At 42.8% G+C, this 17,488-nt stretch overlaps 1 protein-coding gene across 1 annotated transcript; it reads right to left on the reverse strand.

Moving 5' to 3' along the window:
* Positions 1 to 10,125: 10,125 nt before the first annotated feature.
* ly6pge (lymphocyte antigen 6 family member pge) lies at positions 10,126 to 13,778 on the reverse strand. Its single transcript, XM_076891803.1, has 3 exons — positions 13,513 to 13,778; positions 11,987 to 12,103; positions 10,126 to 11,357 (listed from the first exon to the last, which is right to left on the reverse strand). Exons 1-3 carry the CDS (start codon positions 13,571 to 13,573, stop codon positions 11,170 to 11,172), a joined length of 366 nt encoding a protein of 121 aa, XP_076747918.1. The 5' UTR covers positions 13,574 to 13,778; the 3' UTR covers positions 10,126 to 11,169.
* Between the last annotated feature and the right edge of the window lie 3,710 nt (positions 13,779 to 17,488).

Consider the following 17,488-nt stretch of genomic DNA (forward strand, 5'->3'; position numbering starts at 1 on the left):
TAAGAAGTTCAATTATATTATTTGGAAGCAGCGTCTTGATGTTTGTAGTATTTCTAATCTGTACGTAATAAGACTGGGCTAGATTTTTGACATCTCAATTGCGATGTTGACTGAAAAAATGATCCACATTTGTAGCAAATTGCTTTGGGTCAGTTTTTAGTTGTCCAAGGTGTCGACTGATGGTCCCCACCTTGATCCAAATATGATCTGAATTAATAAAAAAGGATTTTAGTGGTTATCTCAGGCACACAGCTCTGACTGGGAACACAAAAACCACACACATCTGCTGCCCCTTGCAAACATTTCCTTTGCTGTGGGCAGCCCAGAAACAACACAAAACTATCATCACAAACAAACAATTTAGATGGATTAACACTTGTTGGGAAGCTTTTATTGCACTTGAAATAATGAGTTGCTGTCAAATGGGTAACACAAGCATGTTTGTTTCAGCCTGACACGCTGAATGGGGGTGTCACCCAGAGCACCTATTCAACCACCAGAGCTCCCTGCACAACCACAACCACCAGTAGAGCTTCTAAATGTAGCGGCAGTCTGTCCTCTACCTCCATCTCCACCTCCGCCACAGCGAGAACACACGTTACCTGTACCTGAAAAATTCAGTGGAGATTTGGACAAAAGACGGGGATTTTTGATTCAATGCTCTCTGATTTTTAGGCAGCAGACTCGAGCTTATGCCTCTGATATTGCCAAGATCACCCTCATGGTTGAGCTCATGACCGGATGAGCTCTGCTGTGGGCCTTCCATCTCATATAGTGATTTTTTTGAGCAAATTTCGATGTGTGTTTGACAAAGGATGTAACCCTGACAGCTGCTCATCGCATGTTTACATTAAAGCAGGGCCGGCGGCGCGTGGCAGACTTCTCCATGGATTTTTGGATCCTGGCTGAGGAGACTGGCTGGGAGGAGAAGGCGCTACGAGGAGCCTTCCTAAACCGCTTAAATGAGAACGTCAAACGTGAGTTGGCTACTGAAGAGCTTCCTAAATAATAAATAATAAATCTCCGGCAATCACACTGAGCAGATGTCCCTGTTTCTCTTCAAGGCACCTGACACACCTTTAGTTTTGGGATTCCCCTGGCTACAGCGACACAATCCACAGATTGATTGGGCCAAGGGATGTATCGTGGGGTGGAGCACCCGTTGCCATGAGCAGTGTTTACGCTCTGCGGTGCCGGGTTGCATGTGTGACGATCCTGCGGGGCCGCCCACTCGCCCCGACTTGTCAACCATGCCCGCCGAATATCACGACCTAGGTCAAGTCTTTAGCAAAGACGGGGCCCAATCGCTGCCTCCCCATTGTCCGTATGACTGCGGGGTTGATTTGCTTCCAGGCACCCCCTTCTCCACTAGCAGACTCTATAGTATCTCGAAACCCGAGCGCGAGTCTATGGAGCGCTATATTACGGACTCGCTGGCAGCTGACATCATCCGCCCCTCCACCTCTCCCTTGGGCGAAGGCTTCTTTTTTGTTGGCAAGAAGGATAAGACCCTACGCCCCTGCATTGACTATCGGGGACTAAATAAAATCACGATCAAAAACAAATATCCTCTACCTCTGCTCGCCCCAGCTTTTGAACTCCTTCAAGGAGCCACCCTTTTCACCAAACCTGATCTCCGCAATGCTTATCAACTGGTCCGCATCCGCGAGGGGGACGAGTGGAAGACGGCCTTCAACACCCATCTACCAGTACCTGGTAATGCCGTTTGGACTCACAAACGCCCCTGCTGTCTTCCAGGCCCTGGTAAATGATGTTCTACGAGACTTTTTGAACCACTTCGTGTTTGTTTATCTTGATGACATTCTGATTTTCTCCAGATTCAGAGCTGAGCACGTTAAGCATGTGAGACTGGTGTTGCACCGTCTGCTGGAGAATCGGCTGCTTTGAAAAGCGGAGAAATGTGAGTTTCATGCCTCAACTGTCTCTTTTCTGGGTTTCATCATTGAACAGGGCCGGTTGCGAGTGGACCCGGCTAAGGTCAAAGCTGTGTTGGAGTGGCCTGTGCCCGGCACCCGGAAGAAGTTGCAAAGTTTTCTTGGATTCGCCAACTTCTACAGACGTTTCATTTGGAACTTCAGTAAGGTAGCATTGCCTCTCACACAACTTACATCGCCCAAACAGCCGTTCCTGTGATCTCCAGCAGCTCAACAAGCATTCGACCGTCTCAAACGCCTGTTCGCCTCGGCCCCCATCCTGGCCCAGGCTGACCTCGCCCTGCCATTCGTGGTGGAAGCGGACGCTTCTGATTCGGGAGTTGGGGCGGTTCTCTCTCAGTGCAAGGAAGGTAAATTACACCCCTGTGCCTTTTTCTCCCGTTGTCTCTCTCAGGCCGAAAGGAATTGTGACGTGGGCGACCGGGAGCTTCTTGCCATCAAGTTGGCGCTGGAGGAGTGGCGGCATTGGCTGGAGGGGAGCGAACGTCCTGTTGTCGTTTGGACGGACCACAAGAACCTTGCCTACCTCCAAGCGGCTAAGCGCCTGAACGCCCGACAGCCCAGGTGGGCATTGTTTTTTGCACGGTTTAGCCTAACCATTACCTACAGGCCCGGGTCCCGGAACACGAAACCTGACGCCTTGTCACGCCAGTTCGCGCCAGACACAGACCCTGAGGAGAAGAAGAAGCCCATTCTGCCGGCCTCGTGAATTGTGGGGACCCTCACCTGGGAGATAGAAAGGGTGCTCAGCAACAAGAGCCCGACCCCGGAACTGGTTCAGAAGGTAGATTGTATGTTCCCTCGGCGGTCAGGGGTAAGGTTATCCACTGGGCACACACCGCGCGGTTTACCTGCCATCCGGGTAGGAATCGAACTGTCACCTTTTTACAAAGGTTGTTTTGGTGGCCTTCTCTCTCTCAGGATGTCCGGGAGTATGTGGCCGCATGTCCTATGTGCGCTAACCTTTGATAGGAGGCAGCTGGTGTCACCTCAGGTAATCTGAGTCACTGAGAGCAACCTCTTGAGCATGTTCAAAGTGTTGGTCCTTTCAAAGTATTCTTAATGCAGTTACCTGACCAATGATATGGTTAGCTGTGTTCCATACAGGATGTTTTTGCCTTTTCTCAGTGAGTGATGTTATTTCTTATATTTTACTTTGTGATTTAGTTTTAGTGCCTTTAATGGAAACTGATAACATCTGACTCCAGGAAAACATGGGATGGGGACCCAAAACTATAATCAAGACTTTAAAACATAAATTAATGGGTTCACAGTGGTTATGTGTATGTTTTTATGTAGATTTTATGGTAAAATCTTATTCCCCATCACCATCACTTACAAATTAGATGCAGCCCGCAAACTGATTTCATTGGCTCCTTTGATTTATTATGGCTGCATCTGTATTTCTGGGACATCTAGTCATTGGTACACGGCTTCTTTCAGTCACTGTGGCCAGCCCAAATGACTACAGGCCTGTTGCACTTACGCCTGTAGTGATGAAGTGCTTTGAGAGACTGGTCTGTCAGCACGGTCTGCCTCCCACTCTGGACCCCCACCAATTTGCCTACAGGACAAATCGTTCCACCGAGGACGCTATCACCATAGCACTCCACACTGCGCTGAGTCACCTGGAGCACCGAGGAAGCTATGTGAGAATGCTCTTTCTGGACTTCAGCTCAGCATTCAATCATATCATCCCGGAGATCCTGGTCCAGAAACTGTCTCACCTGGGACTCTCCACCCCCATCTGCCTCTGGATCAAGGACTTCCTGACAAATAGACCACAGTCTGTCAGACTCGGCCCCCACCGGTCCAGCACCATCACACTCAGCACCGGGTCTCCACAAGGATGTGTTTTGAGTCCCCTCCTGTTTACGCTCTACACATCCGACTGCTCCCCTACCCATCTCTCAAACACCATCATAAAGTTCGCGGATGACACCACAGTGGTTGGACTCATCTCAAGGGGGGATGAGTCGGACTACAGAGATGAGGTCAACAGACTGACTGAGTGGTGTTCAGTTAACAACCTCCAACTGAACACCACGAAAACTAAAGAACTTATCTTGGACTTCAGGAAGGGCAGAGCAGACCCGGCCCCACTTTACATTCACGGGAGCTGTGTGGAGAGGGTACACTCCATGAGGTTTCTGGGCGTGCAGATATCTGATGACCTCTCCTGGACTGCAAATACTACAGCGGTGGTTAAAAAGGCCCAGCAGCGTCTCCACTTTCTGAGAGTGCTCAGGAGGAACAACCTGGAGGAGAGGCTGCTGGTGACATTTTACAGAGCCACCATAGAGAGCATCCTAACGTACGGCATAACAACATGGTATGCAGGGTGCTCAGCTGCAGACAGGAAAGTACTGCAGAGGGTCATCAACACAGCCCAGAAGATCACTGGCTGCTCTCTGCCCAGCCTGGAGGTCACTGCAAACTCTCGGTACCTCAGCAGAGCTGGCAATATCATCAAGGACCACTCTCACCCCAGCAACCAACTGTTTGAACTATTACCGTCAGGCCGACGGTACAGGTCACATAAAACCAGGACAAACAGATTCAGGGATAGCTTCTTTCCCAGAGCTATCACCGTAGTAAATAAGCACAAAAACAATTGAACCTATTCCATACCGTCACTGTCATTATATTATGCTGCTATTCATACTGTCATTATATTAATGCTGCTATCCTGTATATATTGTACATACTATTGTTTGAGTACTTACGATTGTTTTTTTTGTACTTTTTATATTTTACATTTATATTTATTATTGAAACTTGCACCAAGGGAGTGGCACTCCAATTTCGTTGTACTCTGTACAATGACAATAAAGGCTATTCTATTCTATTCTATTCTATTCTATTCACTGTATGTCTTCTATCCAATAAAAACATTGAACGGGGTCCTCAGTCATCAAACTTTTAATTATTTCGTTATTTGTGACTGAAAAGAAGTAAAAATTTATGCGTTTTGAAAATTTTAAACAAAAACTGTGACTGTCTTGACATACCTTTCCCTTTTTCATAAATATATCACTCTGCTTTCCACCTGTCGCCCCCTGTTGGCCGTGCATGAATCCTGACCCGGTTCCTCTGTCCCTTCAGGGTCATCAGCAGGCCCTGTGTTCTGGATTGAGTCCTTCCGCTCACCCGCTTTTTGAATAGTACCCCTGATTATCTCATAGGTTTGCTGGATATTCCCTCAACTCCCCTTTAAAAAGACGGCATTACTTCCAGTTCCCCAAACTTGTCAAAACCAATTTGCTTTCCTATTACTCCCTGAACTGATTTCGCCACGACCCCTCCTCGCCGCCCTCCCTCCACAAATCCTCGACCCTCTGCTTCCCTCAATCGAAACTCCCAACACGACCTGTGCAACCCCTATGCTCCCACCGCCTTCAACCGGCGGCCTCCTGTGAATATTTTTTTTTAAGAAACCACCTTTTTCTCTACCGCTCTAAACAGTCTAAATGCTGTGGCATGTTCTTTCATCCCCATGCAAGCCTTAAGAGGAGACACAGTAAACAGTTAGCCCGCCATGCACACACTAACAGACCTTTATGTGAGCGAAAGCAGATAGTGAGTCACCCACTACTAAATAAAACCTGTCTAATAGAGATCAGCAAACCTAAAAACTTCTGGTTGCCAGCGTTGACAGCACGTCCACCATCATATCCTGCACAGCCCTTCACCCCCCAACCTGCACCCATCCCATCCATTCCTCTCCCGTCAATTAGCGCCTCAATAGCGACAACACAGAGGATCTTCATTAGTGGGGAGTGTTCAATTATATCAGTTGATATTCCTTTCCAAAACTAATTATCCTAGTTGCATGGTACGGCTGACTGAGTCTGCCCTCACCCCGGGTCGCACCGATTACTGATGTGATTTGGTTTTGGCTCCAAGGTCTGCTTTCCTGTCTTCTCTTTTGTTACCCTTTTCCCTCTCTGCTCATTCAACACAGTTATATAGTCCTTCTCCAGAACTCTCCATGATATAATTGACACTCTTTGCATTATGTAAATTGTTCATGATAAATTGTCATAGTTTTAAAATTTCCCAGTAAAAAGGAAAAGAAACTAAAAACTCAGAGTCTGGATCTTGTTCCTCCTGTAAAGACAAAAATAGCAGAGCTGTGTTAATTCTACAAAAAGCTCATCATAGGAACCCTCGCTCCATATAATCCTGCTGCTTTGCTCATTCTGTGGGGGATAACACAAATAAGTCAGCTTGTAACGCAGCTATAGCTGAAACACAAGCAGTGCAAACAGTGTCTCCTCATATAAGAAGACAAAGACAGGATATAAAAACTACAGAGGACATATAGTGGCGATTCTGTATATGTTTTATCTCAAAGCATATTAAATGGGATGCATCCACTAATGAACAGCTGTGAAATCTGAAATCTGTTGTTTATGAGGCAGAAAAAATGCTTATATTTCATGAAAATTGCTCATGATTTCAAAACAGCCTGCTTTTCTTTCAATTAAAATACTCCTTTAGAGGTTGGAACAATTATCATACACATCTTCCCAGTATGGTAGATGTAATAAAAGGCAATGCTTGAGCATGTAAGTTAATTACCGTAGAAACTTTAAGGCAAAAACAGAGAAACTAGTTCTTTCGTCTGGAGGAAATTTAGGCAGTAGGGATTAACTTTAATGGAAAGACTTACTATTTTTCATCTCAAGCACATTACGTCCATGCAAATCGTTTTGGCTTTATGTTTCTTGAAAAGCTTTATAATGCAAAATATTATCCAAACGTCTAAGCTGTACACTGCCTGAGTCTTTACAATAATGTGTCAGCTTCAGGTTCTCTCAGTGGGCGGCTTCGCTGCCCGTAAGCCGTAGACCAGCCTCACGGAAGGTGGGCTATTTAGTCACATTTCAAAGTAGCTTTGGCAGGGGAACACACTCATTACACATAATTCCTCTCCTCTTTTATTTGGCTCCCTCTTCAGTCACCCCACTCTCCCCCTTTCACTCCCTCTGTATCGTTCCTCTCCCTGTTTCATAGACCAGGAGACCTTATGGTCCTCTGTCCAGAGTCCGGAGGTAGATCACTTTAATTCTGCTTCACGGCTCTTTTTCAAAAAGACCAGAGACCCAGAGACCTCAGAACCAGTGACCGCTGGGTGAACCCGGGCCAACCAGCCAGGGCTTGGGCACTTGTAAACACAGTCATCGTCTCACCCATTGTCATTCCCCCTGAGTGCTTTTGTTGCTCTCTCCACAAAAAGCACAAGCATTTGATGTTAAGCAGAGTGTACGCTTTCATCTGGGATGTGTTTGCTTGTTTTTCAAAGCCCCTGGTCATCGTGTCTACCACGTAAGTGATTTTGACCGTCATTACTCTGACAGTGACTGATCAATGATTTAAAGCTAGATTGCTGGCCTCGACACACCTCTTTGTTTTGCTATCTCTGTTATAGCTATTTGGGTGGCTTGCATCCAAAATTCAGTGTTCCCAAGACAGTCTAATCTATCCTGGAACAAATAATAAAAAAGAAAAGCCTTTTCTGTCCTAGATGAACAGGTTTGATTATGCGGACAGGACCTGGATTCCACCAGTGGTTCATAAGTTCATTTCACTGATTGGGAGGAGCCTCTAACCAGACCATCTGCCTGATGTCATCAACCTAATTTATCCAACAAGCTATTTGCATGCTGGAAAAAAACAGATCATTACTGAAAAACACATTTTTGCTACAACGATACCTTTAAAAAATAAAAAACGATTTGCATTCTCCAACTTAATGAGTTTTGCTACTTTCTGCCAACATTACAGGTCATACAATCAGCATAACAGCCTAATAAATATCACAAGACCATAACCATAACAGGCAGACTTAGAGCAAAAATACTGAAGCATGATATGTGTGACAGCAGATGAGTTTCCTTGGAAGATGTCAGTTTTTTCCAAGGCATAGTCGAATCAAAACACACTCACACCGTTGATAAAACCTCTAACAAAAAGACAGAACACACACAAACCCACACATCCAAAAAAAATATAATAATAATCACGGATATGTCAGTATGTGGGACATTTGGTGGCATTCTCAAGGAGTGAAACCTGTCTGGTTTACTTTAGAAACCACTGTAGACACGACTTTTCTTCAGCCTTGTTACTTTCGCACAGCCTCCCTTAAAGGGCAGCCGGCTCATCCTTTTGATGACTGACGGCGGGATTTGCAGTGATAATGTCTTCAGGTGCCAGAGGATTGGGATTAAACATACTCCAATTTAAACAGCAAAGTTACCATGGCAATGACCTTCAGTTTTAACTCACACATGTGGGGAATAGGGCATGGTGTTATTGTCCGGAGACGCTCCTATTCAGCGGGGGCTTTGTCCATGATTGCACTTTCAAATCCTCCATCAAATTAGAAACTCTCTCCTAGAATATGTCTGTTGGAGAAAAGTGCAGGTGACATTTCAGTCATGGCAGTCGTGCAACCGAGATACGAACTTGCAAGCATGACTTTAACAATGTTGAACACTCTGAAGTGAACTATGAGTCCGAAAAGACAAACACTGGACACCCAGCCCGCCTGCACCGTGACCTCTTGACCCTCCATCGGCCCTCCATGTTTAGGCAAACCCTCACCTCCCATCCTAATTAAGGTGAAAGAGGCCTTTCAAATGAAGCTGATGGGGGCTGACGTGGGGCCGCTCTTTTAGCCTTCTGTGGACGTGAATACCCAAAACATGCTATGGCTGAGCAGTCCTGGAGACTCACGGTTTGGGGTCAGTGTCTATCCCCCACCGGGGCAATCCGTTCACACTCTCACACCTACCTGTCAAAGGAGAGAGCAGCAGGACATCACGAGAGAAAAAAACATAACGGAAAAAGAGAGTGAGTCTTTGAAAGCAGGAAGCGTGAGGGGGGTTTGGGGTGTTTTCACATTTAAATAAAGCACAGTCCCCATCAGACAGCAATAAAACAGTATAATTATTATCACTATTGATTCAGCAGTACCCATGAGGCGTGGTTGGTCAATATGAACTGCAATAATATTCGATGGCTTCGGCTGCAGTCACAAGTGTGGCCAGACTGCCCCACAGTGGAGAAACTGAGAAGTACCAGAGCAGGAACTTATGGTGAGCACACACACAAATGAATACAGAGATTTATATCATGTTGTCCTCCTAGTGACCCTCACTGTGTGGTCAAAGCTAGGAAATAAACGAGCATTCATATTAACACACAAGAAGTTTCTTTATATTTCAACAAGCTCTGCTATAACCAGCGGGAATCATCAGTCCAACAGATTTCAGTGTTATAGCTTCTCCACGTATGAACATAATGCAGAGTGTTAGCATCAATCTTACAGCAGCTGTTGTGTCCAACTGTTTGGTTTGCAAATATTTGGTGCATTTAAATGTGTCAGCACACATTTAAATGCAATACCTCACGTAAATGGTGCATTAGTGCCAAATTCACATAGAACCTTGGAGTGCTGGAGTGTTATTCCTGTACAAAATAAGTCTTGGTCAAATAAAAGATCTCTCAGTATTAACACAGTCATATGTTTAATACATTTTTGCTCTTTGAAAAAGGAAGTCATATTTCTCCTCGGGTACTGTGCGTGAGATTGACAGTCAGTGATGTTATAATAATGGAAGAATAATGATGGCAGCTGTGGCTCAGGTGTACCAACCAGAAGGTCAGTGGCTCAGTCCCGACCCTTCCATTTTGCATGCCGAAGCATCCGAGGGCATAATACTGAACCCAGAGTTACCTCTGATGTATCCATCGGAGTGCAAGTGTGTGCACAAATGTTAGAAAGTGCTCAGGCATGAATAAAAGGGCTGTATGAAAGTGAGTGTTTGTGTTTGATTGGATGAATGAGACTTGCTGTAGGAAGCCCTTTGAGTGTGCAAGTGAGTAAAAAGGTGCTTCACAACAAACAATCCATTATTTGACCAGCGTTGTGTCAGAAACAGAGCTTAAGCCAGCCAGTTAATAACCCTTTTAAAAAATATATGAAGGCAAAAACACAGCAATCAGGTTAAGTTATTCAGTCTGACGCTGAAATCAGCAGGATTTTTAGAAAAACACAAAAACATAAATCAACTTGATTAAAGAAGATAGTTTTCATTCTGTTTTGATATTTGGGAACAGAAAAACGACGTTAACCCAGCGACTTTCACAAAAGATTTCTTTTAATGGTTGTAGTTATAGAATTACTGCAAGATAAATGTATCTTTACATTTGACATTTGTACCACTCAGTAGTTGAATATATATTTATTTACAACATAGTATATACACCACACAGAAAGGATAAGAATCCCCTTTTTCAAAGAGGATTAAATTGTATTTTTTAAATGTAAAAAAAAGAAAGAAAGACACAGGAACTATATTAAAATAAATGATCGAAATAAAATACATAAAGATATCAACAGCCCAGTTTAATGTACATCACAATGAAATTGGAAAGAAGCTGGTAATAAAATTAAAAGCAATGACACAATTGACAGCACAGATAGTTATTATATAGCATCTACCTGTTCACCATCCACTGTTAAAGTGTGGCCAGACTTCCTTTCTCTAACATGGATTAACCTCATCAGAGCAACACATCTGGCCACCACCATATAAAAGGATTATATGGCTTTTCAGTGTGTGAGTAGCATTCTTTCATCATATTTCACACAGCTCAGCCATGAGATTGAGAGGTAAGGCTAATAATATAACAACACACCAGTGGCGTGAACTCTTAGTGCTGCATTTGTACGTGACACACTACATTGACATTCATGGTTGTATTGGTATGTGAAGCCTGAAAGATGCACGGAGTAATACCTTGACAGATGATTGGTAAAAACTTACTCTAGTTCTTTTTTTCCTGCACTTTCAAAAAATTATAGGGTTTGCATGGAACCAGGATGAGTAACATGAGAAATTCAAAATTCAAATGCTATTTCTTCCCCTTCAATGCAGGAAAAATATATATATATCTGCCTGTTATTTCAGCACTTCCCTTAGGATCTACTTATTGGCTTAGTGAAATCCATTGAAAGACATATTCACTTGAGTACTTTTTAATAGATTCAGTGGAACACGGTGAATATAATCCACACAGTCATATCTAGCAGATAAATAAGGTGAATCAAAGTGAAATGGTAACAAGGATGGCATGGAATATGGAATTTGGCAGTGTTATTTGGCAGTCGGATACATGCGGGCTTGATTGAGTTGTCTACTTAAAAAAGCAGTGGGAAAATGGAAGAAAACAGCAGTAAGTAGGTAAGTCCAGGCAGCTGGTTGGCGAAGCTTGTTACGTTGCAGTCATTGCTGTAGCAGCAGTGAACTCTGACACCTGGTGCCCTGTAGCCCTGACTGTTGGCCTGGCTGCAGAAGGACTTGTAAGAGCATGACTTCATCACGCCACCTAACAAACAGAAAATGAAGCCAGTTACTCTCATTTAGAAGCTGTCCGCCATCGTCCAATCAATATAAGTCGATGCTAAATTGTTGCTTTAAGAAACTCTCCTGGCTAGTCTTGCTTTCAGCGATTTCTTTGTTGTTGTTGTTTTCATCACAGCAGACCATTGAAACACTTAATGCAGGTTTAAACACAGCATTAGAGTAAACAACTCCCAGCTGAAATATTACAAGTTGCAGGTTTAATGCTAAACCTACCACCTTTTAAGAATTTAGTCCAAATGATTTTTATTGATTATAAAATATTAAAATAAAAATATCATATCTACAGCCAAAAAATTTTTTTAAAAAAGATCTGCTGGCTGAGATTTGGTAAATCTGTCTTGGTGCCATGAACACATTGTGTCCTAATTAAGGACATTCATTGAGTAGGAGTAGCAAATCTCTTCATTCCCTTAAAAGCCTCAGACCCCCTGCTGCCCGAGATGTGTCTACAGAGAGCAGGCTGTCGTCTATTTAACACACAAAAAAGACACACACGCACATATACAAGAGAAACAAATGGAGTTTTTTGGTGGAAGGTTGGAATTAAACTAGTAAAAAGAAAGGCTACTACGCTGTCACTGTTGGACTCACTGTCATGGCCCACCACTACAGCACAGGCATCAGAGTAGCCAGGACAAGCTTTGGAGCCTTGTCGGTTGCAGTCATCGTTATTGGAGCCCATGCATGTATAACATCGTATAGTCTCACCTGAAAGGGAACAGAGCGCTACTATATAAGAAAGAGTCAGCTGTACATGCATATCTTGTCAGGGTGAAAAACCTCTACAGCATAGGACACAAATGTTTGCTTTAGATAACTGAAGATGATTGCATGGGATAGTGCCAACAAGTGTCCGAAGCTTAGATATTTCTAATTCATATTTACACAGGATCTATAGGTTGGCAAGTGCATGAAGGGCTTATAAATGTGTGACTTTCCCTGGGTCCAGAGGGAATATGAAGAGAAACAGCACAAATTAATTAACTTCCTTCATATGAATTTTCCCAAATCAACCAAAGTGTTTCACCAGTGCCCACACATTTAAAAAAAATACATCTTTCTAAACTTTAGCTAATGCCTCAGAGCCCACTTCAGCACATAAAACACTTAAATATCTTTCTAAAGCTCTCCCGAGGAGGGAGCTGTTATTTGAAAACTAACTGACCTTTGAAATACTTAAAGGCTTCCTTTTGAAACTCTCCATCCATCTCCTAAATTCCAGACAAACTTAAGGCTGCTTCCTAAGAGGATCAGAACTGGAGTCACCAAAAGCTTCAAACATATGCAGCAGCATATCTCCTGTACTGGCCATCAAAATAACCTCCTTCAACTCCGGATAGGTCTGTCATCATTAAGTTTTGATAGAAACAGATATTAAAAAGAGAAGTTTTTTCCATATATACAACAAGATGTGGCATTTTTTTAAATGAAACCAGCTAAATTATCTAATAACTTACCAAAACCTAACCACAAATAAACAGCGAAGCTACAAAAGCACGTGTGAAACAAAGAAATTGCATAATCGGCCCGTTTTCTGCACATGTGCTCTCACGTATACTGAGTTGGTATATAAATACTTTCTGTTGTTTGCAGTTGGCCCCAATCTATCCCCGCGGCATTGTCGCTCTACACACATGCTGTAAGTATTAGCCTCCAGGCCTATTAAGAGATTATTTGCAGGGAGTGCGTGCTTCTTGGGTGTATAGTGGAGAGTGATGGACTGAAGCGACACGAAACCCATCAGAATCACTGCAGACAGCAATTAGTGAACATGACATAAATAAAGTATAAGGTCAGTAAAAGGACTTAATGTTTAATGATCCTACTGAAGTTATGAAACATGTCAGGTTTTTCCCGAGAAATAACTGTAGGTCCATCATGTCCAGCATCTACGCTCCTTAAGTCAGAATGTACAGTGGAGCCATTCATTTTAGTTATTTGTTTAACACGGTCTTACTCTTCAGGAACACATTAAATACACTAAACGCTAAACACAAACTATTATTTATAATGCAAGGGTTGAAACGTACAGTATCTGAAAGGAGGCGAGATGAAATGAAAGATGGACAAACAGTTAACCAGCAAACAGAGGTGCATAAAGAAGAAAAAGTTCTTACAGGTGGTTGCTAGCAGGACCAGGGAAAACAGAAGCAGCAGACAATAGTGGACAGCTCTCATGGCGCTGATGGTCCTCACTTGTCCCGACTACACAATGAAAAGCAGGTTGTTTGCTCCTAAAGCCCCCTGAGCTTAATCTGAGCTATCAGATGAGCTGATATTCCTTCCTGTACTAGCCAGGAGATTACTAGCCCCTCAACTGGGGCCCACCACTCTGTCTTAAACAACAACAGTTGCTTCTGCAGCCTGGATGGACAGAGGACACATAATGGATTTCATTCTGACTCTCTCGCATTAACAGTTTGCTGAGGCCACACCCATCCTGAGTTTGGCTCTTTGCTTTCTTGTCCCTGCTGGTTGTCGTGCCAAAGTACTTACGTATGGCAGGTGTTGGGTAGGGGCAACAACAAAAAGAAAAAAAAATCTCCCGGATCAAGAGAAAACAAGCAAAAAAGCGACATAATAAACACAACACCATTGCATTAATCCAGCTAAGTGTAAATAACAGTAAATACTAAATAATGAACGTTGTTGTGCAACACGCAGGACTGACAGCGCTCAATGTGCTTTGAGGTAGCAGCCAAGAAAGGTGTAGTTTGTGTCAGAATAGTGAACACCTGTGTGTACACCTGCGTGCACACCTGTGTGGATGAGCGTGCTTGTATTCAAAAGGTTTCTCCATGTAATGATCTGCTAGAGGGTGTAGGGAGCCATAGGCCTGTCCCCCAGGGCATGAAGCGCGCATGGAGGAGATCCAGGCCCCAGACATCCAGAGGACCCAGAGTGCGAGAGCCCAAGGAGGACCATCGGAGGTGCATCCTTGCCACCCTCCCGGTAAGAGCTGTGGAGAGCCCCAGACGAGGGGTCACCCAGCAGCCACAGAGAAGAAGCCAGGGGGGGCTGCAATGGTGTGCCCGCGGGCTCTGCCGGCAGCCAGCTGTGCCAGAGTGAAGAGTGGTAGTTCATCTTTGCCAGCAAAGCAAGGATTTGGTTCACAGCACTCATTAGACTGACCAATACTCAGAACAGTGGGAAAGTCCAAGTGAAGATCTAAGAAGGAGAATTGCAGATCTAGACAACCTTTGAAGGTCTCTTGGAGCCATTTCTAAGATAATCTTCCAAGATAATCAGTTCAAACAATTGTATCAAATTTTTTTTGGATGTATTTTCACTTTGTCAAAGTCTGGAAGAAGCCCCAAACTGTCACCCTCAGATAAGAAGAAGGATGTTCATGAACAACTGAAGAACAACGAAGGTTTGAGACTGTCATACAGTGGAAACTGCTGGGACACCTGCACCACTGCCCACAATTAAGTGAGTTTTCACCATGGATTTAAGAGGGTGTTGAACAATAAAAAAAGCCTTTGCTCCAAAATCAGCACCTTCAAGCTTGACTAAATTTTGGACAACTCAAATGCCTTCTGTCCGCAGTTTAGTTTTCCCCCATCATATATTCCTTTGTATTTATTTCTGGTTACTGGTGTAGATTGATTTATCTTTTGTTGAGTTGTTCTTCCTTCGCACAGTGTTTGGAGCTTTGCATAATTTTTCTTTAAACAAGATTCATTGGTTTCACTCAGTTTAGTGTTTAAGGTTTCGTCATAATTTCCACTTCCCTTGTGTTGTGGTTAACCTTAATCCTTAGGTTAGTTGTTCCTGTTAAGTTACTAACTGTTTTAAGTCGTCAACCACTTGTCTCGTGTGTTTAGTATTCAGGTTTACTTACCCCAGTCTCAGACCTGTGTTGTGCCCTGCAGTTCTTATCACTTCCTGGTGTGCTCGTTATTCCACCCTGTGATGTTTCTTGTTGGTTGTTTTTAAGTTCTAATGGTTTTCCCCTTCTCTATTTTTGGGATTTCGTGTTATTGCAGAACCCAAATTTGTCTATTTTATTTAATCAAAGCATAGTTAATCAACATGTCTTCACATACCTTTTACTGATTGCAAAAACAAACCCTGAGTTATATGTATCCCTCATTTTACATCTTTGAAAAATTAAAAGTTTCAAAAACAAGAAGTGCTGTGCAAGTGTATTTCATCATAATACTTTTTTTTTTTTTTTTTTTTGCCTGGTCTAAACTCGCATTTCTCATGTGAGGAAAAAGCTGTTGCAGTTACAAATGAGCATCAAAAGAAAGTTGATTTAAGTGACTTTGACCAGAGCATGACTGCTCCTGCCATATTTGTCGGGTCTGAGCATTTCAGAAATTGTAGATCACCCACACGGCCGTCCCCAGAGTTTACAGAGAATGGTCCAAAAATGAGAAAATATCCTGTGAGCGAAACTTATTTGGTTGAAAGTGCCCTGTTGAGTCCATAGATCATATGAGAATGGCCACCATTGGTAAGTTTAAACCCATTTCAGGAGTGCTCAAGCACCACTAAAAATAACCATAACAGTAGCAATAGCATTACATGTTATTATTCTTTTTTTTTTTTTTTACATCATCTGTGTGCTTCACTAGCAGTGACTTATCATTATTAGAGAAGATTTGTGGTGCTGCAGCAGAAAGAAGAAGATGAAGAGATAATTTCCTGACACAAGTATGCTCAAAACACAGGTTACTGAAACATTAGGAAGCAAAAGGGAAACTTCTTCTGATAACACAGGGTCACTGATGTGACTTTAAAAAGTGCCTGTTTGTATATATTTGCTCTCTAAATAGCACCCAAAACATTAGCTAACATCAGCTAGCTCACCAGAGATTATTAGCTAATTTTAGCTTTCTTAGTCTGCTGGCACTATCACTAGTTGCCAGGCAAGGAGCCGATATTTACTGTCTAGTTTCGTTAAAGTTGCCTATTCTGGTCGAATTAGGCTTCTGTGTTTGATTACAGTACAGCTTCAGATCCAGGTGAGAGCAACTTAGATGGATGTTCCTGTACATGGCCAGCAGCACCCCACATTCAGTTTGAGTGTAGTTCTAAACGTTATTGAGGTTATAAATTCGGTTTCACTTTTACTTTGACCTTTTGGATTACAACACAAAGACAGAGACAGGAAGAGAAGGAGACATAGCAAAATGAAATGGACGTATGGACAGTGGATGCAGTTAAAGTCAAGGTAATAAGTCAAAGTGACGTCATCAAACACACATCCCCAGCCTGCAATTAGAATCATTTAACTTAAATTATTTTTATGGCAATTTATTGATAAATATAATATGTTTATATGTGATTTTAGGTGCAAAAGAGGAGCGTGAAGAGAGTGACGACTGAGAGAAGAACAAAGTGAGCAGATTGCCAGAAGTTAGGAGGAAAAACTAAAGTTTAGCAAAATTAAAATTAAAAAAAATGATGCCCTGTGATGAGCCTGCACAAAGCGAGGGTTTGTATAAACTGGAGAAGCTTGATATAAAAGCAGCTCTCTTACCAGCTTGCTTCTTGTCCAGTGTGCATGGAGTAGCATTGTGATTGTTATGTGTCTGCTGAATGCTACTACTTACTTAATTGCTTTATAATTTGGTGGACTGCCTCTAAATGGTTAAGAGGCTAAAACAATGTTGTGCATCTTTCACCTCTTCCCTGCTTTACTAATTTAAGTATTTTCTCAACTTTCTGGAAAGTTGTAATCAACATGATTGATACTGTGTCTCAGATTTGATAACTATGGGGTCCACAGTTATCAAATCTGTGAGTATTCAATCTGATTTATTCTTAAGCATTACAACAAGTCATTCAACTAATTCTTTTGAATTTGAAAGTAAATTTGTAAAGTGTACATGATTTGAATTGAAGTTCACTATAGTGAAAAGGGTTGGATATGTTTGCATGCAGCATATTCTAATAGTGTTAATTGCAGGGCACTGTATGCATGACATTATGATTGGGGGCTAGTCCTATTCCATGTGCTTTTTGTTTTTTTAGTTAATTTGGGGGAGGTTTGGTTTATGTTTCACGTATAACAGAGCTCACTGGGAATCCAAAATCTCTGCTGTGTCTGCTTACTTACCACCTTACTAAACACTCAAGCCT

This window comes from Maylandia zebra, linkage group LG13, assembly GCF_041146795.1.
Source record: "Maylandia zebra isolate NMK-2024a linkage group LG13, Mzebra_GT3a, whole genome shotgun sequence".
Lineage (NCBI taxonomy): Eukaryota > Metazoa > Chordata > Actinopteri > Cichliformes > Cichlidae > Maylandia > Maylandia zebra.